At 42.6% G+C, this 26,247-nt stretch overlaps 1 protein-coding gene across 5 annotated transcripts in view; it reads left to right on the top strand.

Moving 5' to 3' along the window:
* ABCC5 (ATP binding cassette subfamily C member 5) overlaps nt 1–26,247 on the top strand; it is an 82,063-nt gene that overhangs the window by 47,869 nt on the left and 7,947 nt on the right. For 4 of the 5 annotated variants that reach the window (XM_061414292.1, XM_061414311.1, XM_061414299.1 and 1 more), the window contains 11 exons: nt 589–732; nt 1,508–1,610; nt 4,881–5,065; nt 5,462–5,608; nt 5,880–6,009; nt 7,515–7,668; nt 7,760–7,888; nt 9,601–9,787; nt 11,473–11,562; nt 13,453–13,642; nt 18,674–18,833. In XM_061414292.1, coding sequence (XP_061270276.1) covers nt 589–732; nt 1,508–1,610; nt 4,881–5,065; nt 5,462–5,608; nt 5,880–6,009; nt 7,515–7,668; nt 7,760–7,888; nt 9,601–9,787; nt 11,473–11,562; nt 13,453–13,642; nt 18,674–18,833 — 1,619 coding nt within the window. Of the gene's footprint in view, nt 1–588; nt 733–1,507; nt 1,611–2,312; nt 2,364–4,880; nt 5,066–5,461; nt 5,609–5,879; nt 6,010–7,514; nt 7,669–7,759; nt 7,889–9,600; nt 9,788–11,472; nt 11,563–13,452; nt 13,643–18,673; nt 18,834–26,247 lie in introns of those variants that run through there. The other variant, XM_061414316.1, reaches the window with a different exon arrangement.

Consider the following 26,247-nt stretch of genomic DNA (forward strand, 5'->3'; position numbering starts at 1 on the left):
AAAATGGAGTCTGGGTAAGAGATAGTTTGGAAAGCATTCTGTTAACATCTATATGCGAGTGGGTACTGTTTAGGAAAAACAAGCTCTTCTCACTCTGTCATTCCATAACAAGCAGCCACTTCAGAGAGCAGCTCAAAGAGGTTGCCATCTGCTTTGCTTATGTTGTCAAGTTTAGGGGGCTAACCCCCTGTTCTGCCACAGAAAGTCTAATTATGTGTACTTCTGCGTCTAGTAAAGGGATGTAAAGTTTAATAGAAGACTGTGTGGCTTCATCAGCAGATTTATATCAAAAACTGGAGAACCTGCTTTTTGAACTATATCACAAGACACGAGAAACTAAAGCAGGAGTTCTCAGTCTTAGCTCTCTGTTGTGGGGGCCTGTCCTGTGCATCCCTGGCATCTATCTACCAGATGGCAGTAGTACCCCCCCCCCATTGTAACAATCAAAAATGTCTCCAGATATCGCCAAGTGTCCCCTGGGGGGGCTTGGCCACCTCCAGGTGAGACCTGCTGAAGTAAGGTGTAGGGGTTTGGATGTATTTGCACAAATAATCAGCCACACTACGTTGTCTCTGTCTTTGTCTCCAGTACCTGGCTGACTGTGATGAAGTGATCTTCATGAAAGAGGGCTGTATTACAGAGAGAGGCACTCATGAGGAATTGATGAATCTAAATGGTGATTATGCTACTATTTTTAATAACCTGTTGCTGGGAGAGACACCCCCAGTTGAGGTAAGATTTGCATGTGTGTGTCTTTCTAGTGAGAGACAGATGTTACCATAGTGAATGATGGAGAAATCTCTGCTGAACTCATTGTCTGTGTCTTGCTGGCAGGGGCCCTGTTTTCCAGTGACCAGATTACTATGCTTTAGTCCACACACTGGTTCTGTTCTAGGAGGGAAGGACTGAGGGACTAGAGAACCAAGATCTTCTGTCACTGAGAATTCATCAGTAAGGCAATGACAAGGAGAAGGATGTGGGCTCAGTGTGTGCTATTGTTCAGTCATAACTTAATTTCTTAAACTCAATTAAATCCTAACCAGAGCATTACGAAAGTGCCTTTCTTAATAATCAAATGAATAATGTGGCAGGCAAGAGACATTAAATCCTGTATACATTTGAAAATTATCCATGGTGTCTTGGCTGCCAACTTGGCACTTATTAACTAGCACTGACTGTGTCCCATTTACTGGCTTAGGCTCTTTATAGATGTCATCCAGCTGATACTTTGCACAAGTTAGAGTGGATAAGAATAGCATAAAGTCTGCTGTGTTTGGAATTTAGGTCTTTAGGTACTTTGGGGAGAGCAGGGTCTATGGAATGGCCGGAACCCAGACCTCAAAGATGTCAGGAGTTAGGGAAGTTACATAAGTTAACTTTTAAGAAGTTGGACGTGTCTCTTTTCAATAAGAGCAGCAACTCCATGAATGCATTTGCTAACATGTCCTTTGGACATTTATCTGAATGGCCATATCATGATAACTGGAGACACTTTTTTTTTCATTAGATTAATTCAAAAAAGGAAACCAGTGGTTCACAGAAGAAAACACAAGAGAAGGGTCCTAAAACAGGATCAGTAAAGAAGGAGAAAGCAGTGAAGCCAGAGGAAGGTAATGAACCTTTTTGAGAATTGTCATTAAAGTTTTTGCTTTTGTTTTGTTTTGGCATTTTATTTGCATATATCTATTACATCCCTAGAAAAAGGATCCCATGGTTTTCCCTCTAGAGTGTTTTCATGCACTTGCTTTTTCATGGTCCATGATGCCAGATGAGATTGTCAGTACAATGAAAATGATGGGATGGGGGCTCCCATTTTTCCACATATTTGGGTTGCCCATCATATCTGGGGCTGATCCCTCCTCACTTGTTTAACCTGCCCATGAGGTTCACAGCAATTTTCCCAGTCCTGTGATCATCAGTTAAATTTGCCCATATAACCACACTTCACCATCAAGTCAAAAGCCTGCTGATGACTGTGGCACATGGACTAGTAAGAACCTGGTGCTTGCCTCTCTTTTTGGCATTGATGATGCTCTTGAGGTCATCAGCCAGCCAGGGCATTCATGAGCACCAGTACAGCAGTGCAGAAAGATGATGTAAAGTATGTCATTAAAGTTTATCAGAAATTATGCCATGTAGCAATTCATGCTGCCTGTTGTAGAACACCTGGCCTTATATTTCTAGAATAACAAGATTGTTATATGATTATTGGGAGGCCATGAGGCAACTTCTGTTTACTCAAATAGACCAAGGCAATAAAAATGACCTTTACTTCTATGCCTTTTTTTGCTATGCAGGGTGGAGTGAGGTGTAGGTAGTCATAGCTGAGTCATCTTTATGGAAAAATTGAATCATGGATAGAGGTATACCTTTCTTTCCTGTGATTCATCTCTCCTCTTTAAAAGTCATGCCAACCAAAGCAAAGGCATGCTAGCTCTAAGAATGCCCACATCCTCAGTTAACCCCCCTCTACCCCCTCCCCTGGTACAATGATCACTCCTTGGCTTGTCCCAAGCAGGCACCAGCAGGGCTGTGGTGAAGAGTTACAGCCAAGATTTTTCCTACTTGATTTTCCTATCCAGACTCCTTGGTCCTGTTTTTCAAACCCTTCATCTTATCAACCAAAACAAATCTTGAGAGTTGGAGAAGCTGTTTGCAATACCTTAGGCATTTTCACTTTTGTAAATAATAAATAGAAATGCATTCCTGTTTTAAAGTTATTTCTTCAGTGTTACCTTCTCACCTGACATGTTGAACTTAGGACTTTTTTTCTGGTTTGCCGTGTTGTTTTCATTTCCTTGGTCTTAAAACTGCAGCAGACATTGGGTGTTAGGAGTTGACCATACTGATTCTTTTCTTTCTTTTAATAAGCCCTGTATGAGCTCTTGAATTCAGGTGTGATTGGAGGTACCTTACTCTCACAAAGCAAACAGCACAGAAGGCTGAGACATCTGTCAATTCCTGCCGCAGGCAGTAGGCAAAAAACAGATTGTCTTTAGGGGACATGTGACCTAGAGACTCTCATCATAAAGTGCTCGAGGCCTGTGTGGCTTGTTCCAAGATAATTGCATAGCATATGTGATAAAGAGGTGGGGCTTTCTCTGTATTCTCTTGTCAACATCAATCTCCCGACCAGTCCAGGGAGCCCCTAGGAAATATCCTTAAATGTTTTTTTTCCTCCCACAGTCAGTTACCCCATCCTACTGAATTTACTTCCTGAATACTCCATCCCCATGGCCACAACCCTGGTTTTCAGTCAGTCAGTTCAGTTGCTCAGTTGTGTCCGACTCTTTGTGATCCCATGGACTGCAGCACACCAGGCTTCTCTGTCCACCACCAACTCCTGGAGCTTATTCAAACTCATGTACATCAAGTCATTGATACCACCCACCCATCTCATCCTCTGTCATCTCCTTCTCCTCCTGCCTTCAGTCTTTCCCAGCATCAGGTTCTTTTCCAATGAGTCCGTTCTTCACATCAGGTGGCCAAAGTGTTGGAGCTTCAGCTTTAGCATCAGTCCTTCCAATGAGTATTCAGGACTGATTTCCTTTAGGATTGAGTGGTTTGATCTCCTTACTGTCCATGGGACTCTCAAGAGTCTTCTCCAATATCACAGTTCAAAAGCATCAATTCTTCGGTGCTCAGCTTTCTTTATGGTCCAACTCTCATGTCCGTACATGACTACTAGAAAAACTGTAGCTTTGACTAGACAGACCTTTGTCAGCAGAGTAATGTCTCTGCTTTTTAATATGCTGTCTAGGTTGGTCATAGCTTTGCTTTCAAGGAGCAAGCATCATAATTTCATGGCTGCAGTCACCATCTGCAGTGATTGTGGAGCCAAAGAAAATAACCCTGGTTCTGACCTTTATCATCTCCCACCGAGACTGTTACAGTTGCCTCCTTTTAAATCTGTCTTCCACATGAACAACTAGGAGATCTAGTTAAAAACAGGAGACCAGCCAACTGCCTGGGGCTTGAGGCTATTCAATGCCTTCCCAGTTTCAAAGCAGCATTTTTAAAATCTTTTTCCTGATGTGGCACACATAGAAAATCCATTCTTTGTCTGAGATGCTGGGATGCATGGAAGAGGCTGCCTGAGGTGGCTGGTCTGGCCATTCCAGTCCCATCTCCTACAGTAGGGCTGGGAGTCAAATCTCTACACCCCTGTAGCCCTTTCTCTTAAGAAGTTCTTATCTGAAGAATAATGTTCAAATACCTTTATCCTCTGACCACAGCCTGCTTAATAAGCCTTATCTCCTGCCACTCCTTAGGCATACGGAATATTCTAGCCATGTTGAATTGGATATCTGTGTATACTGATTTCCTGTTTCCTCACACCTATGCCTATCATTTCCCCACCTGGCTAACTCTGGCTTACCTTTCACCTGCAGTCCAGTGGGTAGGACTCCACACTTTCATTGCAGAGGGTGTAGGTTCAACCCTGATAGGGGAACTAAAATCCGAGTCATGCTGTGCAGCTAAAAAAAAAAAAAAAGACACAATATGGACTACATAGAAAGTCTCACCTGGAACCTCCCTGCTAAGCCCCTCACAGCTCCCCCAAGTAGGTTAGGTGCACTTCCTGAATGTTCCCATGCTGCCCTACAAGTAGTTCCAGCATTGGGGTTAGCACATTTTACTATAATTTTGTACTTATTTATCTATATGTGGATGATCTGAGCCAGGGACCTGGTCTTAATCCTCTTTGCCTCTCCAGGGCTTATTCCTGGAAATGAATGCTCCTGGAAAGGGGGAAATAATTCCAACCTAGAGCTCTGTGAAACTGTAGGCTCTCTTTGGTTCTCCTCTTCTACATGTGACTTCCTTCTAGAAAAGCAGCTTTTCCTTTCTGAATTCATGTTTCTCTTTTCCTCACCTAGGGCAGCTCGTGCAAATGGAAGAGAAGGGGCAGGGTTCTGTGCCCTGGTCAGTGTATGGTGTCTACATCCAGGCTGCTGGGGGCCCTTTGGCATTCCTGGTCATTCTGTCCCTTTTCATGCTGAATGTGGGCAGCACTGCTTTCAGCAACTGGTGGTTGAGTTACTGGATCAAGCAAGGAAGTGGGGTAAGATTTCTCATTGATGGGAAAATTGTACGTCTAATAATATGGCCATCTCTTCATATTTCCTGGCTCTTCTTAGGGAAAGTGCTCTAGTTTTCTGTTAAGAGAGGTAATTAACAAAGATTACCCAGGATTAAAGAGATGAGTCCCTAATGTAACCTCACCAGGTAGTTGCTCCCTGACCAACTCACAGAGCAGTAGCGCTTACCAGGAGCACATCTATAGGCTGTCTGTTGTCCTTAGAGAAGAGAGGGGAACAGGCAAAGCCTGCCTTGTGTTTGTCTCCACCAGCTCCCAGAGTTTGTTTCCTGTACCCTGCCTTGAGCCAAGAGTGGCCCTGACAAGGGCTTCTTGGATGTCCCTAAGGGTCTTGCCTCACAGAACCTTGCTTCCAAACAGAACACCACTGTGACTCAAGAAAATAGGACGTCTGTGAGCAACAGCATGAAGGACAATCCTCTCATGCACTACTATGCCAGCATCTACGCCCTCTCCATGGCAGTCATGCTGATCCTGAAAGCCATTCGTGGAGTGGTCTTTGTCAAGGTATGCACTGGGGCCTCTGCTCCTCTTCTCACTGGTGGCTCTGTGGTCAGGCTTCTGCCCGGCACCTCTCGGGTTTATTCTGAGTTGGGGAGCTCCTCTGAAGCAAGATGCCTCTTGCCGAAGTGACCTGCATCCCGTCAGCCTCAGCCCTTTCCGGTTAGCCACCTCCTTCCTCCACAGCCACTTGCCCTTCTCTGGCTTTGGACCCGTGGAGTGGGTTCTGAGCCTACTGAGTCCTGGGTCTTTGATTGCTCTGTACTCTGCTCCTCAGGGCACATTGCGAGCCTCCTCCCGACTCCATGATGAACTTTTCCGAAGAATCCTTCGAAGCCCTATGAAGTTTTTTGACACTACCCCCACGGGAAGAATTCTCAACAGGTTTTCCAAAGACATGGATGAAGGTATTTCTCACTGCTTCTCTCTGTTGTGCTCCAGAGCATGAACCACCCAGCACAGTGGCTGCAATATTTGCATCAGGAACATGTTAGCTTGGGCATTTTCTCCACATTGCAGTTTCTCCACATTGCAATTTCTCTTTAGGCTAAGGACCTATCTGATTTTTCATCTTTCATGTGAGCTCTTATTTGATCTTATTTAACCTGAAAACCAGTTCAGAGTGCTGACCATAAAGGCTTTGGACAGGGTGTTTGAGAGTCCAAAAGACATATTTACTTGTGGGTGGTGTGTAGGTTCCTGGACATGTACAGTCTCTTGACAGGTTTGCTGGATGCTGAATGCTTCATGGGCTGTGCCAGCACCAGAACTTAAATACACTTGACCCTTGAACAACAGGTTGGTTGAGTCTTTGGATATGAAACTGTGGGTGAGGAACCACATCTATGGAGGTCTGACTGTAGATTACATGCAGATTTTTCACTGCATGGAGGGTCTGTGTCTCTAACCCCCATGTTATTCAAAGGTCAACTGTACTCCCATAGCCTATAATAATAGTGATGCTATCTGACATTTTTTGAGGGCTTACTGTGTTACAAGCAGTTTTACATGCATTATCCTAGCCATCATAGCAGCCCTGTGAGGTGTGGGTATCATTTCACCCACGAAATGCATGGGAAAGCTGATATCTAGAAAGGTTGACTTGCTCAAGATTGCACAACTATTAAATAGCAAGCTGCAAATTGAGCTCAGATCTTTTTGACCCCAGAACTAATGTTTTTAACTACTTACTGTGCTGCCTCCATAGAAGGAGTTTGTTTCAGATGTTGATAGGCCAATGTATAGCTATGGCCAGAGGTAACAAGAGATCAAAACCATCACTGATACACAAAATAGTGATACACATGTGTGTGATATGATCACATTTGTATTAAACTCACATACGCACAGATGAATAGAAAAGAGACTGATGAAAATCAGTGGTATCAACATGTCTCAGATTTGTAAGAAAATAGGTGGGGGGAGGAGATGTCCAAAATAGGTGAAGAAAATGTTAACTCTTGGAGGTTCTATACTCTTCCAGTTTTTGTGTATGTTTACAATTTTTGTGTATGTTTAAAATTTTCCATGAAAAGTTTCTTAAATGTTAGCAGCAGTTCATTCATATTGGTAAGAATAAGACTATGTTTATTTAATTTTTTGCATATTTATTTTCCAAATATTTTATAGCAAACATATATTACTTTGCAAAGTGGAAAAATGTTTAAGGGGGTTGGGCAGCACAGTGAACCAAAAAGAGGGCACAGGTGAGAAAGATCACGTAAATGCTCTTGGGACAAGAAAAATTAGAGCAACTACATTACCAGATTTTTATTTGATCAGACTGTTTAAAAGACAAAAAAAGTCACAAATTTCAGATATGGCTTTTTGTGAGCCTCTTTTTGTTTTTTTAAAAGTTCTGGCTGTTTGTGGATCCCAGCATCTGACACATGTTCCTTTACTGTTTCCTTAGTCGATGTGCGCCTGCCGTTCCAGGCTGAGATGTTCATTCAGAACGTTATCTTGGTGTTCTTCTGTGTTGGAATGATCGCAGGAGTTTTCCCGTGGTTCCTCGTGGCAGTGGGGCCCCTTGTCATCCTCTTTTCAATTCTGCACATTGTCTCCAGGTAAACAGGAAGTCTTTGTATCTTTCAGTGCGAAGGGTGAAGCCAGAGTTGCCAGTCCACCCCTCTGACACAGAACTCGTTCTCTCTCCAGGGTCCTGATCCGAGAGCTGAAGCGTCTGGATAATATCACGCAGTCACCTTTCCTCTCCCACATCACATCCAGCATACAGGGCCTTGCCACCATCCATGCCTACAACAAAGGGCAGGAATTTCTGCACAGGTTAGTTCCATGGGGGCCAGAGGGCTCATCAGGGAGCCAACATCTCAGCATTTAATGAGAGTTTAAGAAGCCTTTCAAAGTCAAAATTGGGGATTATAAAAATCATTACTAAGAGTATTAGTGATTTAATGATCTCTGCTGATTAAGATTCACTTGCTTGGTAGAACTCCCTTCTGAGCAAATGGGAAGACCAAACAGATTTGGAGTCTTTATTAGCTTTCAGTTCTGAATGGCTATATTTGACAGAGTTTTGCTCCTTTTTTTTTTTTTTTCTTGGAAAAGTAAGATATTCATAGACAATAAGTTGACATTTAGTTGTTAATATTGTTTGTGTGAGAAATTTCTGTACTTATATAGTCATTGTGGAGATGTATGTTTACTAGAGGTTGAACTAGACTAAATGTCTTTCAGTAAAGGACTGGTTAAATAGGCTGTGGTGTCCCCATATAATGGAATATTATGTGACCCCTAAAAAGAATGAGACTGTTTCCTAGGTATTGATGTGGAATGATCTCCAAGTTATATTAGATGAAAGAGAAAGATACAGATGTGCATGTATAGTTTGCTCCCTTTAAATATGTGTGTGTGACATTTAGAATATCTGAAAGAACACACAGGAAACTAACAGCTGCCACTGGACAGTGGAAGTGAATAGCTGGAGGAGGGCAGGAGAAAGACTGACTTTTCATGGTAAAACCTTTTTACCTTGTGAATATTCTGTCTTATAGAGTATATAGTTCATTCCAAAAATTAAGTAATTAACATTAAAAAGTAACTCTAGCATAGAAAGGTTGGTTAAATAATTCTGAAAAATGTATGCTAACTTTAAGCAAAACAAAGAGTAAAATATGTTGACCGTGTACATGTGTAGGTATGTACCCAAATAAACGTGAGGGCATTGGAAAAAATACTAGGAGGAAATGCAGCAGAATATGGATTCTGGTTTTAGCTGAGTGGTGAGAGTACTGGAATTTTACATTTCCCTCTTTTTTATTATGTTTCCTAAATTTTCTCTAAAGTGCACATATCTTCTTATAAGGAGGAAAGGGATTTTCTTTAAGGCAAAGTATCTTTGCCTACCCAGGCCTTCCACTCTGGAGTTCTAGTTGTATGTGACCCCAGACCCTCAGGTGGGGTGAGAGCTGCTCCCTAGGACCCCTGATGACAGAGGGTTTCCTTCCTGCAGTGACAAAGGTTGTCTCGGTCTATCTGTTCTGGTTTAACTAACTCACTGCTCTGGTTCTCTGCTCCATGGCCTTGGGAAACCAGCAGACCGTTTCCACTTTCTCGTATTCAGTCCAAAAGTCTTTTTCCTGCTCTTGTGCCATTTCTGCAGTTTGCATTTGTAACCTCTCTTTCCTCAAGAAAATGACCACTGACCTAAAACAATTCTCTAAAGCTTAAACAGCCTCTTTATTTGGTCTTCTTCCCCCCTGCTTTCCTGGTGCTGTTGAAGTAGATATGTTTTTCCTAGTATCTTGAATATGTTTCTTTCAAAGGGTAAAACTAGAAAACCCCCGTGTCTTCCTATGTGTGGAGCCTGGAATACTCTGTACTCCTTAAGTTTCCATATCACTCTCCTGGTTACAAGCAGTGGTATTATACTTTAGTATTAGCCCTCTACCCAAAACTCACCAGTACTTCGGCATCCTCCATGACTGGGGTTGTGTGGTACTTTACTTACTTTATTAGGTGTTCTGTCTTCCTCACAGGTACCAGGAGCTACTGGATAACAACCAGAGTCCTTTCTTCCTGTTCACTTGTGCGATGCGGTGGCTGGCGGTGCGGCTGGACCTAATCAGCATTGCCCTGATCACCACCACTGGGCTGATGATTGTTCTCATGCATGGGCAGATTCCCCCGGCCTACGCAGGGCTTGCCATCTCCTATGCTGTGCAGGTTAGTCTTTGGGATGAGGGCATTGTCTTTCTCATACGTTGGCCTAGGAGAGGCCTGGTAGGCGGCTCTGCCCTAAGCTGTCATTTTACCTCTGGCTCCTAGAGCTTCTCCCCATCTGCTTTGGCAGTAGCACTGTGGACTGGAACACAGTCAGCCCTCCACATCCCCAAGTTCTGCGTCCATAGCGTCAACCAACTGCAGATCAAAGATATTTGGGAGGGGAAATTCCAGATAGTTCCGAAAACTGAATTTACTACAGATGTACAACTATTTATGTAGCACATTGTATTTATAACTATTTACCAAGTCCTTACATTGCATTAGGTATTATAAGTAATCTAGAGATGACTTAAAGGATACAGGAGAATGTCTGTAGGTTGTAGGCAATTACTGGGCCATTTTATATAAGGGACTTGAGCATTCTTGGATTTTTGACAGAATCCTGGAACCAATTCCCCACGAATGCTAAAGGTTGACTTCATGGGAATAAAGGGATTTAACTCTGTTGCATGTGTTTATGAAGTAGGTACTGTTTTTTCTTAAATAAACAGATTTTGAAAATTGTTTCTTAATTGTAGATTTATGTCTTCACTAACCTTTCTTCTCTGGCCTCTTCCTAGTCTTCTAAGAAACACATATCCTCAATATACTACTTCTGTGTGTTTTATTTTCAGGCCCCAAATTTTCCCAGTACTGTTACATACATAAACCTTTTTGGTTCTTAGGGATGATTGAAGGTCTTCACATAGCTCAGAGAATAGCGGGGAACTTAGCACTGACTAGTTAAAGATGATAAAGAATTGTTGCTAACTTTTTTAAGATGTGGTAATGGTTTTCAAAGAGATTTTATATTTTAGAGAGATAGAAGCTGAAGTATTTATGGATAAGACTTAGGCTATATGAGATTTGATTCCAGATCTATGGAAGGATGGGGTGGTACAGATGAAACAATGCTGGTTGTAAGTTGATAATTTTTTTAAGATGAATGTTTGATATGTGGGAGCCCATTATACTGTCCTCTCTATTCTTGTATATGTTTGACATTTTTCTATATTGGAAAGATAAAAATAAGTGGCCAGAGGAAACCTAAGAAGAGATCTATATCTTTACAGATACTCAAAGGTATTTGTCCATGTCTTGCAGACTTAACTTGATTCTTGGAGGGCTGGGGGTGGGGGGTGGGAGAAATCTGTGTTAAATATACTTCTGTTTCAGAGTACTCAGTCTGGGGTACACAGACTGGGGCTCTGCATTCAGTTTTGGCCCAGCCTGGTCTCTGTTGACCTTCCTGGAAGCATTCTCACTGCTGCTCACAGGCTGATACAGTCTCCATTTATTGTGGCTGCTATATCCAGGTATAGGTACAATTATGAAGCCCAGAAGTTATTCAGCTACAGCTGAATTTCTGGAAATGTAAAAACAGACAGAAAGCCTTTAGGTATAGAAAAGTTAGTGCCAGTACTGCAGTGCCACCTAGATTCCCTGAGAGTTGCAGTTGACTGGGGGCTCTTAGGCATTGTCTTGAACAGTTAAAGAATGATCTGATCCCTAAAGCCAGCTGCTGTCTATCCGCAGTTAGTTCTCACAATTGAGTTGTGATCCCTGAGGTGAAGGAGGTTTGCTGGCATTCCCTTGGTGTATAATAATAATAAATTCTCTCTTGAATTGTTGTTTTCCATGATCAGTTGACAGGGCTGTTCCAGTTTACTGTCAGACTGGCATCGGAGACAGAAGCTCGCTTCACCTCAGTGGAGAGGATCAACCACTACATCAAGGTCAGGCTCCTGCAGGCCTTCTGCTGCAGTTTTACCCTCTTACCACCTGGAATAAATGTCCCAGGAAGATGCTTGTTTTCTCTGTCTCATCTTGTCCCACAGGAGAGGCAGCATCTCTCCAGTATGCATGGAATGCGAAGAGAATATCATAAGATTTTCTAAGTGTATTTGTGAATTGTGGTCTGATTGAGAACTTACATTCATCATCTAATTTCCAAAGTGTTCCTAACCTCATTAATTCAGTTAAGCAGACTAATGTAATATTTTCCTTATACTATTTAAAACCAGGTGTTATTTCAAGTCTTAGTCTAGTTCATTTGGTTCTTAACCAGGGATGGCCATCAGAATCCCGTACAGAGCTTGAGGCAAAGACTAACATTGGCCTCATCTCTAAAGATTCCTATTTTGAGATAGGACCCAGACTTCAGGAGTTTCAAAGGCTCCATGCCTAATTCTATACTGTGTTCACAGTTCAGAAACCAGTTAACTGCATTGGTACTGAGATGATCCAGCTCTTCCCACCTTCCCCCAGGAACCTCTGCAGTCCTACAGTGTGGCAGTGTCTTCCTCCTAGTTCAAAGTCTGAAAGCAATTTTCTGTAGAGAGAAGCAGAGTCTTGAGTAGTTAACATTCTCATGTTGAACTCATTTCTCAGGAGTTATCTATTTTGCAAACTGCCCAGAGACTTTATTTTCATTTATATCATTATTTACATGGGCAGAATACATTCCAACTTCCAACTAGAATATTGACTTACAAACACTGTTTTGAAGAACTGCCCTTTCACTGAGAACTAGTATGTTATGTAACTGCTTTTTCTAGCAGAGACATGTCCCACTGGTTTGTTTTGGCAATGAACCTGATCAGTCGTAGGATATTTCTTAAACTTATAAATGATTATTATCAGGAAGAATGGCAGATAGCTATCTGATAAATCTGCTAATAGCCGTTTATGTTTATCCATGAGCCTCTTGGCTGGGTGCTCTTTGGGCACCCAAATTGTCTGCGGGCAATTTGTGACTGTACATGTTGTGTTTGATTTAATATCACTATTGGTGTGGGTCTCTTGCTGGAAAGGTCAGGGTGATGGTCAGACGTGGTACAGAGTGTACGTTGCACAAATCAATCACATTCCTGAGAACTGGTTCCCTGCTGCCTGTCCACAACCTGGAAGCCTGTCCCAGCACAGAGTTTTAGACTTGAGTCCCTACCCCCACACACCAGAGCACTGCAGTCTTTGACCTTTACTTCCCTGTGAGGCTATAGGCTCCATGACTAATCGCCAGAGAGTTTTAAAAACATGGGGAGGCGTGACTATAGATGGCCAAAATTACCCAATAATTATTAAGCACAACATTTTTAAGCTGGAATGGATTTCTAAAATCATCTAATCCAGTCCCTAGAGTTTACAGATGAGAAACTAAGACAAAGATTGAAGAACTGGCATATCCAGTTCATGCAGCTGTTAGTGGTAGAGTTGGGATTAGCGTCTGAGTCTCCTGGATTGACTGAGATGGCTCAGGGTGCTAGACTCTCATTAAATGTTCCATGAATTTTAGTTTTGCTCCTTTGAGTTTAGGCCATTGATTTTCAAATGATGAAACTCTGTTTCAAGGGGAATGTTTTCAAAGAATTCCACTAAAATCTGCTGTGGCTAAAGAGGGATAGAAGGCCATTGTAAACTGCCAAGGGTAGAGGCAATTGTTCTCTGTCTCTGTCTGGTTTATTGGTGATGAGCATTTCCTGCCAGGGGCTCTTTTGCAGCAAGGGAGCAGGGCAGCAGCTGTCTCTGTGGTTGCTATGGGTATCCTGGTCTTACTTCTGTGACAAAACCTTTCAGCTACCCTAGAATCTGTGATCAGTCTGAACTGGTCTTTTCTGTCTCCCCAGACTCTATCTTTGGAAGCACCTGCCAGAATTAAGAACAAAGCTCCCTCCCCTGACTGGCCCCAGGAAGGAGAGATCACCTTTGAGAATGCAGAGATGAGGTACCAAGAAAATCTCCCTCTGGTCCTGAAGAAAGTGTCCTTCACCATCAAACCCAAGGAGAAGATTGGCATCGTGGGTCGAACAGGATCAGGTAAGGATCACCTCTCTGAAGAAACATTTAAATCAACCAGAGTCAAGTTTAGGGCCCATGATTTGCTGTTTATTGAATATCACTCTCATCTCTTCAAACCAGATTCCTGTTAGATGAGTAATTAGTGTCTCAGGTCTCTGAAACTACTTTTTGAGGTTTATTTTCAACACTGCTTCAAAACATTTAATAATTTTTCTAATCATCAAAGTATACATTCTCAATGCAGAACACTTGAAACGTGTCAGTTCAGTTCAGTTCAGTTGCTCAGTCATGTTCGACTCTTTGCAACCCCATGGACTGTATCACACCAGGCCTCCTTGTCCATCACCAGGTCCCAGGGCTTGTTCAAACTCATGTCCATCGAGTCAGTGATGCCATCCAGCCATCTCATCCTCTGTCATCCCCTTCTCCTCCTGCCTTCAATCTTTCCTAGCATCAGGGTCTTTTCCAATGAGTCAGTTCTTCACCTCAGGTGGCCAAAGTATTGGAGCTTCAGCTTCAGCATTAGTCCTTCCAATGAATATTCAGGACTGATTCCCTTTAGGATTGACTGGTTGGATCTCCTTGCAGTCCAAGGGACTCTCAAGAGTCTTCTCCAATACCACAGTTCAAAAGCATCAATTCATTGGTGCTCAGCTTTCTTGTGGTCCAACTCTCACATGCATACATGACTACTAGAAAGACCATAGTTTTGACAAGATGGACCTTTGTTGGCAAAGTAATGTCTCTGCTTTTGAATATGCTATTTAGGTTGGTCATAACTTTCCTTCCAAGGAGTAAGTGTCTTTTAATTTCATGGCTGCAGTCACCATCTGCAGTGATTTTGGAGCCCAAGAAAATAAAGTATTTTACTGTTTCCATTCTTTCCCCATCTATGAAGTGCCATCTGTGTCATGAAGTGATGGGCCCAGAGGCCATGATCATAATTTTTTGAATGTTGAGTTTTAAACCAGCTTTTTCACTCTCCTCTTTCACTTTTATCAAGAGGCTCTTCAGTTCCTCTTCACTTTCTGCCATAAGGGTGGTGTTATCTGCATATCTGAGGTCATTGATATTTCTCCCAGCAAACTTGATTCCAGCTTGTGCTTCATCCAGCCTGGCATTTTACATTATGTACTCTGCATATAAGTTAAATAAGCAGAGTGACAGTATACAGCCTTGATGTACTCTTTCCTAATTTGGAACCAGTCTGTTGTTCCATGTCCGGTTCTAACTGTTGCTTCTTGACCTGCATACAGATTTCTCAGGAGGCAGGTAAAGTGGTCTGGTATTTCCATCTCTTGAGTTTTCCACAGTTTGTTGTGATCCACACAGTTAAAGGGTTTGGCGTAGTCAATAAAGCAGAAGTAGAATATTTCTGGAAACGTATAGCAAAGTACAAAAGGTGAAAGGTAACCATAACTCCACTACCCAGAGATAATTAACTGCTAGCATTTTGGTGGATATCTTATTAGGCTATCAACAAATGTATTTTACAAAAATGAGGTACTTTTACACACACTGTTTCATGGCCTATTTATAAAATTACCACATACTTTCCATGTCAATTAATATTCTATGACATGATTTCTATGCAGTATGACATAAAATTCTGTTTTATGGATGTACCACAATTTATATTAACCCAGATCCAATTGAAGGGCAGTGAGTTGTTGTCAATTTTTTGCTTTTATGGAGAGCACCACAGTTAACATCCTTATTTCTATGAAGTCAAAATATACAAAAAGCTTAAGGTCTTTGTGATGTGTTACAAGTATAGTCTCATATTTATTAGAAGGCAACATAGCTCTAAATAAGCAATCTATGTTCCTTCGAAGACAGAAATTATTTTCTTGATCTGACATCAGTTGTAAATAAATAGAGAATAGGCCATCACTTTAGGCATTTTAGTTCCCTACTATTCTTAGAAGTGTGTTTCTTTCCCTCTTTCTTTCCTGAATAACATTTCAAGATTGAGTCTCATCTTTTTTCACTAACCTGTTCACCCTTGTGTAAGAGTTCTCTCTGAGTCACTTCTCTTGAGCTTTCTAGGCTCTATCCTCCCTTGGCATCAAAACTGCTTTAGCAGTTTGAGCAGGAAAACTGCTCAAACAGCTAAAAACCCATAGTTCTGCATCTAAATTGAGTCACTTCTCTTGAGCTTTCTAGGCTCTATGCTCCCTTGGCATCAAAACTCCTTTAGCTTTTTTTTTCTCTTGCCATTAAAAAATAGTCTTTTCTAGTCAATTTACTTTAAAGAATGTGGTAAGCAGAAAAGAAAAAGCTATTTCCTGCTCCCTCTTTGAAGGCATTATTTCACGTTAAAACAAGATACGGCCTCTAGGTTTTTACACTGGAGAGAGAATGCCCAGCCATGAGGGTGACTGTACCCATGGCTCTTACTCAGCTCCCTCCCATAAATTCCCTCTGCTGCATTGGCCCCCTAGGGGTGCACTGCTCACCTGAAACCTCTGACCTCCCTTCTTGTGATGTCCTTTTAACGCAGTAAGACAGATAAAATTTTCACTAAGACTTTATTAAAGTATAAGTAGATGAGAAATAAACAAAAATAAAATAATTCTAAACAGCCTGACTTACAAAGTCTAAACTATAATCCTAATAAGGTTCTTTCAAGACTGTGACATAGGTCCTGGCTCTCCATGGTTATAACCACCTGAGGACATCATGGCTTTTTTTACCAGCACATTCCATCTGTGCAAAGGTAGTCTAGACTCAGATCTTTTGTTAGAACAACTTAACCTATTTATTTAAGCACTATTCCTTCCATCATTCCTTCAAGATTTATGATGCTCAGATAAATGGTGCTTATCATTTATTGGAGCACCATTCCTTCCTTTGAGCACCATTTATTTGAGCACCTTAAATCTTGAACCACTGCTTTGGCACTGAAGGGGGCCCTCCAGGTAGAAGGTCTGGTCTCTCACCCAGGTAGAAGGGGCCCTCCCTTCTACCTGGGTGAGAGACCACTAGCCAGATGCCCCAGTCCTGAAAAAGCCAATCCCAGGAGGAAAGGCTCCTTGAGAACTGTTCTGCTACATGGATTCGGGTTTCCCAACTCGCAGATGGACATGAAGACCCCTGCCATAGGGAGATGGACAGTCAGGGTTACCAGAGGTTGTTTGACAGGGGTCAGATCTAGACTGCAGGTCTGTGGCTACAGACACTGGAGCAAGGGAGATATTTGTATCCTCACTGATCTCTGAGTAGACAGTCAGGAGGCTGCCATGAGAAGTCTTTAAGAACATGGAGGCAGAGCAGGGATGGAGAGTCAAGAACCAGAAAACTGGGACTTCACTGGCAGTCCAGTGGTTAAGACTCTGGCTTCCAATGCAGGGGGTATGGGTTCAATCCCTGATTGGGGAGCTAAGATCCTGTATGCCTCAGGGTGTGGCCAAAAAAAATTTTTTAATAAATAAAAAGATAAATCAAACTAGTTTAAAAAAGGTTTTTTTAAAAGACAACCAGGAAAACTGCTCAAACAGCTAAAAACCCATAGTTCTGCATCTAAATTGTGGGTCTGACTTGCAGAAAGATAGACAGGACTATGTCGAACTTTTTTTTTTTTTTTTGATGGGGGAAGAGCACTGAGCTTTTAAAATATATATGTAAATATTTAATAAAGTCATTTCAGTTCTCAGAATCTGTTTCAAGGAAATTTTCTGAGGTAGGAGCAGTTTGAGTGATGACAAGGTTACCATAGCATTATTCTGCTGCTGCTGCTGTTTGGTCACTAAGTCATGTCCAACTCTTTGCAACCCCATGGGCTGTAGCCTGCCAGGTTCCTCTGTCCATAGGATTTTCCCAGCAAGAATACCGGAGTGGGTTGTCATTTCCTTCTCCAGGGGATCTTCCCAACCCAGGGATCAAACTTGGCAGGCAAATTCTTTACCACTGAGCCACCTAGGAAGCCCTATAGCATTATTCTAGCAAGTTTTAATTAAACTACATGTGCAACATTAGAGGACTGTTTAAATAAGAGTACAGCCACACAATGGAAATTATTGTAGCCACTAAAACTTTATCTCAAAAAGATAATAATATAACTGAGTGCTTGCTATGTAATGTTAAGTGGAGAAGATAGTTACAATATTTCTCTGGTATCATCTCAACTCTTAAGGAAACAAACTAAAAGGAAATGTGTCAAAAAAAAAAAAAAAAAAAGCAGGACTTTCCTGGTGGTGCAGTGGCTGGTGCTCTGTGCTCCTAGTGCAGGGGTCCTGGGTCCAATCCCTGGTCAAGGAACTAGACTCCACATGCAGCAACTTAAAAAGACGATACCACAACCAAGACCCACTGTAGCCAAATAAATAAATAGATAATGTACATATATAATTTTTTTTAAAAGGAGTAGTTAGATTATGGGAAATTGATGTTATCTGCTTGAATTATTTATATCATTTTTTGAAGAGTCAATTATGAAAGGCTATTCTGCCTATCACTGTGATCCTAAACTTGCTATTTTATCCCCCAAACCTGCTTTTCTACATTTTCCTATCATGGTAGAGAATCTACAGTCACTCATTTTCTCAAATCCAAAACTCCTTTCCTTGTGTGTTTAGCCTAGAACTTCTCCCTTCCCTAGCTTCGTGGCAGTGAAAGGCCTTGTACTGTTTTTCTTTGCTGAGATAAGGGGACAGAAGAGAGACAACAGCTTGTCCTCTGATTTGCCTCAAGCTCCTAGCTCTTGGTTCTTACCTGAGAAGCATCAAACCCTGTGTACCTGTACCTAAGGTGAAAAGGAGACGTTTTTCCATTTTACTCTCAGGAGAGTGTAACGGTCCCTCCTACTCCTTCTCAGGCTGCAGTATGTTGTATAAGTGTATATGCTTGGTAGCTCCAGAGAGTTCCTTGTTTTTTGTTTTTATTTTTCTAGCTATCACTTTCTACATTATCTTTGTTATCTACGTTATCCATCGAAATAATGATTGAACAGAAATAGAAAAATAGATGATGTTGCCCTGAGAAGAGGCCAGTTTTGTCTTCCCAGAATTTGCCAATCGAATGACTCTTGCCTATCTTCTGACTTATCAGGGAAGTCCTCTCTGGGCATGGCCCTCTTCCGCCTGGTGGAGTTGTGTGGAGGCTGCATCAAGATTGATGGAGTGAGAATCAGTGACATCGGCCTTGCTGACCTCCGGAGCAAGCTCTCCATCATTCCCCAGGAGCCGGTGCTGTTCAGCGGTACTGTCAGGTAAGACCTCAGTGCAGGCCAGGTGAGTGGGACAGAGCCCCACCGGGGACTGAGATCCAGTGGCCTCTGGTGCGGCACTTTCCCAACACCATGCGCTCCCTGTTGCAGGAAGAGCAGCTCCATAGTACTAGTCACCTCATTAGTTAAGCAGGACCCAGGGGCCCTGCAGCCGGATGGTAAGAAGTCAGAGAGATCTGGAATCTCTGTCTTCAGACAAGTTACTTAGCCACTCCTAAGCTTGTTTCCTCCTCCATGAAATGGGGATGTTACTAAGATCTGTTGTTGTGATAATTGAATGAATTTGTACAAATTTTATAGAAGCGTGGAGGCTGGCAGAGGGCGAGCATTCTGTGCATGGAAGCAGCCACCATCATCCCTCACTGTCCTCTCTCCTAGGGACACTCAAGAGTTGCAGTTCTCTCGATGGTTTTCAGGCATTATTACTACTCGTGGTTCTCATTTTCTAGTATCTTCTGCAAATTTTTGGTTCTTACTCTGGAATGATGCCCCTCTCTGAAATCTACCAGACTGCCAAAGAAAACATTTCTTTTCTTGACCTGTTATAACAGTAACTAATAAGGAAATACGTTTAACCCCATTGTCTTTTCCTGTGCTTTATCAGTCTAGCCTTAAGCATTTGCCTCCTAAAAACAATGGGTTTCCATAATTTGTGTCCATTTCTATTTAAGTTGACTCTCTAAATAAAAATAGCTTCAACCATATAGTTGACCTAGATAGCACTTCTTTTTAAAAATTACTCTAAAAGTGATATTGTCATTTTCTCTTTACTTTTTAGCAGTTTCCAAGAAAAGGTACCAATTTAATTTCAAATAACCACAGTGTTCAGAATTGTCTTTAAAACAGACTCATCCCCCCCCACCCCCCACCACTTTTAGAAATGGCATTTGAACTCACTGATTTGAGGAGGTTCGGTAGATAAACTGAATTCTTACCTACATTTATGTGGGGTCAGTACTCTTGGGTGTGTTTATTTTGGCATTTCTCTAAAACACTAGTGAATTTGTATAGCACAGACTGGCTCTGTTGATGATGATAAATGAAAGTATTAGTCACTCAGTCATGTCTGACTCTTTGCAACCCCATGGACTGTAGCCCACCAGGCTCCTCTCTCCATGGAATTCTTCAGGCAAGGATACTGAATTGGTTTGCCATTCCCTTCTCCAGGGGATCTTTCCCACCCAGGGATTGAACCCTGGTCTCCCAAATTGCAAGCAGTTTTGATCATGATTAATCATTCCCTTTGGGTGAATAAATAACAAGGTCAAACAAGCAACATCAAAGAGAATTTGAATTTATTGAAGACTCAAGTCTAAAGTCTAAACAAATTGAGAGATATTACCAAGTCTGCTCTTCCTTCCTATAAATCTCTCTATTTTTAGGTGCCACGGGAATGCCTTTGAGAATAAAATTGGCCTAATGATTTTTTGGCTCAGGACAAAAAAAAACATATTTTTCTTATTTTTTTAAAATTACCATTTAGAAGAGATCTAGAAAGTAAGACACGTTATAGACTTCCCATGAATATGGTGCTACCAAGAAGTACCAGTGTTCATTTCACATTTTTACAGCACTTCATTTAAGTCTTTGACTCGGCTTCTGGAGTTAACGGTTAAGAACTGACCTGCTGGCTGCTGTTTGTGGAACATCGTGGAAGCGCAGCCTTTTTGGGAGTCGGGGCCGTTTGTTATCAGCTCCAGAGACGTGTTGCCACCTGATGGACAGGCTCAGTGGCTGGTGTGCTGCTGCCCGCGTTTTTAGTCATTGAGCTTGGAGCACTGTTTAGTCAGTCAGCTGTGCAAACCTAGGAAATCATATAAGTTTCACTTTCTGCTCACTGAAATTTTGACTGTTTAGGACTGTCACTGAGAACAAATTCAATCCCAGACCATCTACCTTTCCTTTATCCTCTCAAGTTTCTCATAGATCCCAAAGAATATCCAGCGTTTGGTATTCTTTTGCTGTTCTTAGAAAATTAGAAGACCTGTAATGAGTTTCCCAAGGCAAGGGCAGGCTAGATCATCTGCTCCCTCAACTACCCCCTAGAGACTCCAAATTTTGGAACTGTGTCTCCACCGCCATTAACCAGCATTGGGGGTGGGTACATCTCCTGGAGATTCCAACTTGCCATTAAAGTGTATCAGAAGGGAATTCAAGGTAAAACCAAAATCGAACAAACAAAACTCAGACTCTCGAAAGATAAAAATGTCTGAATTGTTCTACGTATCAGTTCAGTTCACTTCAGTCGCTCAGTCATGTCCGACTCTTTGCGACCCCATGAATCGCAGCACACCAGGCCTCCCTGTCCATCACCAACTCCCGGAGTTCACTCAGACCCACGTCCATTGAGTCAGTGATGCCAATATAGATAAATCATAGACCAGATCGTTTAGGGGCACACCCCTCCCTGGATTAGCCCATTCAAATAGCTTGTCCTAATCCAATCCATTCCAATAGCTCATCCAGGCCTGCCTCATCCAGCTGTCTGGGTTTGAGCTATAGGGCTCCTGTGTGTCTGAGGCCAGCCAGTACTTTCCTCTGCCATTTGCTCTGATTATCTCCATGAAGAGTGGTCCATTTTCATCCAGACCTAAACACTTTGGCTGACCTTCCCTCTTTCATAGTCCTGGCAATACTTTTCTTTTCCCAGAGGACCTATGCTTCCTGGTCTCAGGAAGCCCATCTCTTTGCCTCCACTCTCGCTTTCCATCCTTGTGGACTGTCTGCAGTCTGGCTTGGCTGGTGGTTAATCTGCCCCTTAGAGGGACTAGTTGTCCTCAGCTGTCACTCTGGTGTGTCTCTGCATCTCAGTCTCCTCACCGGGGATGAGCGCATCTCATCACCAGGAGCATCTCTACCTAGCGTCCATCCATTATCAGGAAGCAGTGTTCTCACGTCTTCCTGTTCAGATGCTTTCTCTCCTTTTCTACTTGCCCATTTTATTTTATTTTTTTCCACTTTTGAGGAATATCTCAAGCTCTCAACTCAAAATCACAACAAAGGCACCTGAGCCCACAACTGATCCACCTCTGCTTTGATTCATTCTGGGCCAAAACACCTTCAGGCAGAAGCACTTAGTGCTCTAGAAGAAATGGAAGTTGCTCCAAATTTGAAGCAGTTCTTAGAATCTCAAGGTTTTTCATTTGTCTTTGCATTATTCTGTTGTTTAAGGGGCCCCCTTTTACTTTTTTTGACATCTGAGTCTCTGTGGAATCAAGGAATCCCCAAAAGCTTCTAGTCTCAACGCCAGCAAGTAATGGTAAATCTAGGATAACTATGAAGAACACTAGATGTTATCTAAGTTTTGTTGAAGTCTTTCTGGCTGGGAGTATGTGTGAAATCTCTGTATCTTCGTCTTAATTTTGCTGTGAACCTGAAACTGGTCTTTTAAAATTGTCCTTAAAAAAAGGAAAAGGTCATTCTGGGGAGTTGTCTTTTGGCCTAGTGGTTAGGATTCTAGGCTTTCACTCCTGGGGCCCAGGTTCAGTCCCTGATTGGGGAACTGAGATTCTGCAAGCTGTGGCATGGCCAAAAAAAAAGTCACACTGTACCAGACACTGCTACTCTAAAGAACAACAACGACAATAGTATTAGCTAAGCTCATTGAGGATTTACGTGGCCTACTGTCCTAAGCATTTAAATTGTATTAATTTATCAAAATTAAAGTACTCAGAATTTGGTGAGGGTAGGTACTATTATTATGCCTATTTATAGGTGAAAAAGCTAAAGCCCAAAGTGGTTAAATAACTTGCCCAAAGATAAGAATTTCAATCTGGGCTATTTGGCTCAGAGCCTGGGTTCTTCCTCACCATACTTGCTGTGTTGTCTCCTGAAGTTCCTACCACACCCTCCTCAGTCATAACCTTGAGAGGTAACCCTGTCTCTCCAAGCACCAAGGTTGGGCCTGCTTCCTCAGGCGTCTTGACCGTTAGTTACCTTTCTTTTTCCAATATCTTTAAAATTTCATTATCTGCTTTCAGATTTGCAGTAGGTCTCTGTCCCTTTTCTTGAGAAAAATTGTCACACAAACTCTGCTCTTCTCTTTAGTCTTTTTCATATGCTCTAACTAAAAGCCAAAATCAGTCCATATTTCTGAATGACTATTTTGAACTTTCCTTTAGCTTCCTGTCAGAAGGTCTGAGGGTCCTGTAGTCTCCTACCCTGAAATCCCAAGGCTGCAGGGAGGTGCCCACATGGACAGAGGACAGTGTAGTTCAGCGTGGAGTCTTCTGTGTGCCTGGAAGGGATTGCTGTATCCTCATTCCCCTCAGGAGATACTCTTGACCTTATTCGGTAGTTGTCAATAGGTGAGCTTAGAATATTGCTAAAAATAAAACATAAAAACCAAAGAGGAAAATACACTTTGGGCAACATAGGACTCCAGGACTTCTGACTGTTAAAAATAACCTTCATTCTCAGATTTTCTTTCTGTCCATCCACCCAGATGAGTACTTGATGCAGTGGATACATAACTTTGCTTGCTTTCATTTACCTGGAGAATGCCATGGACAGAGGAGCCTGGAGGGCCACATTCCATGGGGTGGCCAAGAGTCAGACATGACTGAGAGACTAAACAACACCACCTGCTGGTGTACATAAATATTCCCTATATATCCGGAACCCATGGCTTAGTCTTGGGGGCTCCTTCAGCTGGTGTGATGGTTCTGGGCGAGGTTGAAGGTCAAGCCCATCCACATGTCTGCCGAGTCTGATGGGGCAGCTGCTCAGTGAGCAGGGTCCGCACTCTGGTGTGCTTCCTTCTTGTCTAGTAGACGTATCTGATGAATTTACTGGATGTGTTTATGTGCTAGAGATGCTGCAACAGTGTACCATAAACTGGGTAGTTTAAAACCACAGAGCTTGACTCTCTCACAGTTCTGGAGGCTAGAAGGATGACATCAAGTGTCAGCAGGGCCGTACTCTGAAGCCTGTAGGGTCCTTCCCTGCCTCCACTACATTTTAGTGGTTTGCCAACAGTCTCTGGTGTGCTTGGCTTGTAGATTCATCATTCCAGTCTCTGCCTCCGTTGTCACATGGGTTCTCTCCCTGTCTCTGTCTTTATGTGGCCCTCTCTCTTCTAAGGACACCAGTCCTAGATTGAGAGTCTACCCTACTTTACTACTCCAGGCTGACCTCATCTCACCTAATACTATCTACACTGATTTATTTCCAGATAAAGTCACATTCTTAGGTACCGAGGATTAAATTTCAGCATGTCTTTTGGGGGGATACTCTTCAACCCATGATGCTAGGCATCAATGTACAGTGTTAACATTTCCTTGGGACTTCCCTGGCAGTCCTGTGGTTAGGACTCCTCACTCTCATAGCCAAGGGCCCCAGTTTGATCCCTGGTTGGGAAACTAAAATCCCACAAGCCTCACAGCCAAAAGAGAAAGAGAATACTTCCTAGACTAACTCTAGAGAAATTATCTGCACATTCCTTTCCTGAAAACCAGTATTATGGACCCTTCAATCTTGAACATATATTTATTGAGGTCTTGCTGCTGCTAAGTCGCTTCAGTCGTGTCCGACTCTGTGCAACCCCATAGACGGCAGCCCACCAGGCTCCCCCTGGGATTCTCCAGGCAAGAACACTGGAGTGGGTTGCCATTTCTTTCTCTAATGCATGAAAGTGAAAAGTGAAAGTGAAGTCGCTCAGTCGTGTCTGACTCCTAGTGACCCCATGGACTTCAGCCCACCAGGCTTCTCCGTCCACGGGATTTTCCAGGCAAGAGTACTGGAGTGAGATCTTAACTCTGTGGAAAGGACTCGACTCAGCAGAATTGGGAACAATCTGAACAAGTGGTCAAATCTAAAGCCTAAAATTATGCAGTCCTTCCAGGAAGACATAGAGAAAGGGAAGATTTGAGCAGTAGGTGACAGGCTAAGCCGGAAATTCAAAAAGTGAGGTATCAAACCATAGGTAGCAGTTTATCAAGTTATTGGTGCTGGGAATTCCAGCCTTAGGTAAATACAAATTTTCTACAGGCAAACAGATCACAGTAGTAGAGACTGGGCAGTGTTCCAGGGAGCTTGGAGCTTGGAGATAGAACCAGAGTAAGGTGGGGCCCCAAGCCTTAGGAGCCTGAGCAGGCTGTCAGGCTAGACCTGGATACATGGAGACACAATAGGAATTGACCTAGCAGAACTGGCTAACAGGTAGATTCTAACTCAAGAAGAGGTTCTGCTGGCTCTAAATGGGAACTACAGTCAGACCAGGAGCCAGATCAGAGCAGCCGGGTGCTAAACCACAGATCCTATTGCCCGAGGAAGAGTTGATTCTCTGTAATGGCAGAGGCCGCTCTTCAGCATGCAGTCCTGTGGGGTGTCTGTATAGAGAACGCAGTGCAGGGTGAGACCAGGCAAAGCATGGTTTTTGCTCAGGTGCTTTAAACATAACCCCTGTTTAAAGCCAGTCATGATTTCCCATGGGAGTAGGTACCCCTTCTTCTAGGATGATGAGGAATTCTGGACCACCACAAAAGTCCTGGAACTTTTTTTTTAAGGCTTTCTTGAATTTGTTACCATATTGCTTCTGTTTTATGTTTTGTTTTTTTGGCTGTGAGGCATGCGGGATCCATGCACTGTGCGTTAGAAGGTGAAATCTTAACCACTGGACCACCAGGGAAGTCTCTTGTTTTAAAAAAGAGCTCTGAGCATTTTGGTTCAAAACTAAAAACCCTATTATGACCCCCAGGTCAAGAATTCTGCTATAAAAGTATGAGGAAGTCCATATTAGACCACACAAATAGGAGAGAGAATATTTTATTATAAAAACTTGCCTTGCTATCTGGATAAATGTCTCTCAGAGGATTGTCTTGCTAATCTTGCCCCATGGGAATTCCCACCAGTCAGTTTTGAATCAGGGGAAAATGATTAACCTTTTATCCCCCGAGACTTGGGATGGAGAACACGTGTTTGAGTCTGTCCCTGATCTGTGGTATATCAGTACAAAGTTCCCCTAAAAAGGTGGCTGGAGAGGAGAGCCATGGACATAGATTTCATCAACCCTGATGCATGTGCAGACAGACTCCAGAGTGTTAGAGGGACAGGGATGATCAGGTGCTTTCCACGTCTTTCAGTTTTGTCTTTTTGATTAGAAACGGGCGAGATTCTCCTTTGATTTAGCCTGTGGTCTGCCATTTCAGTTTTAGGTTATCAACAAATCGAACCACCTTCTTTAACTGAGAGGGCTCTTCCTGGATGACATGCCTTGCAGAGATCAGCCTTCCCCATCTAGACTTTCCATGGGTAGGATCCTGGTATTCAGGATCATGGGATTATTGTGTCCACTTGGAAAATGTGCTGAATATAAGAGTCAAAACCACCAAACAGTGTAACCAGGCATTTAAAGTGACCACATCCCCGGTCAGTTTAACAGCCACCAGCTATCAAA

The sequence above is a fragment of the Bos javanicus genome, chromosome 1 (assembly GCF_032452875.1).
Source record: "Bos javanicus breed banteng chromosome 1, ARS-OSU_banteng_1.0, whole genome shotgun sequence".
NCBI classification, from domain to species: domain Eukaryota; kingdom Metazoa; phylum Chordata; class Mammalia; order Artiodactyla; family Bovidae; genus Bos; species Bos javanicus.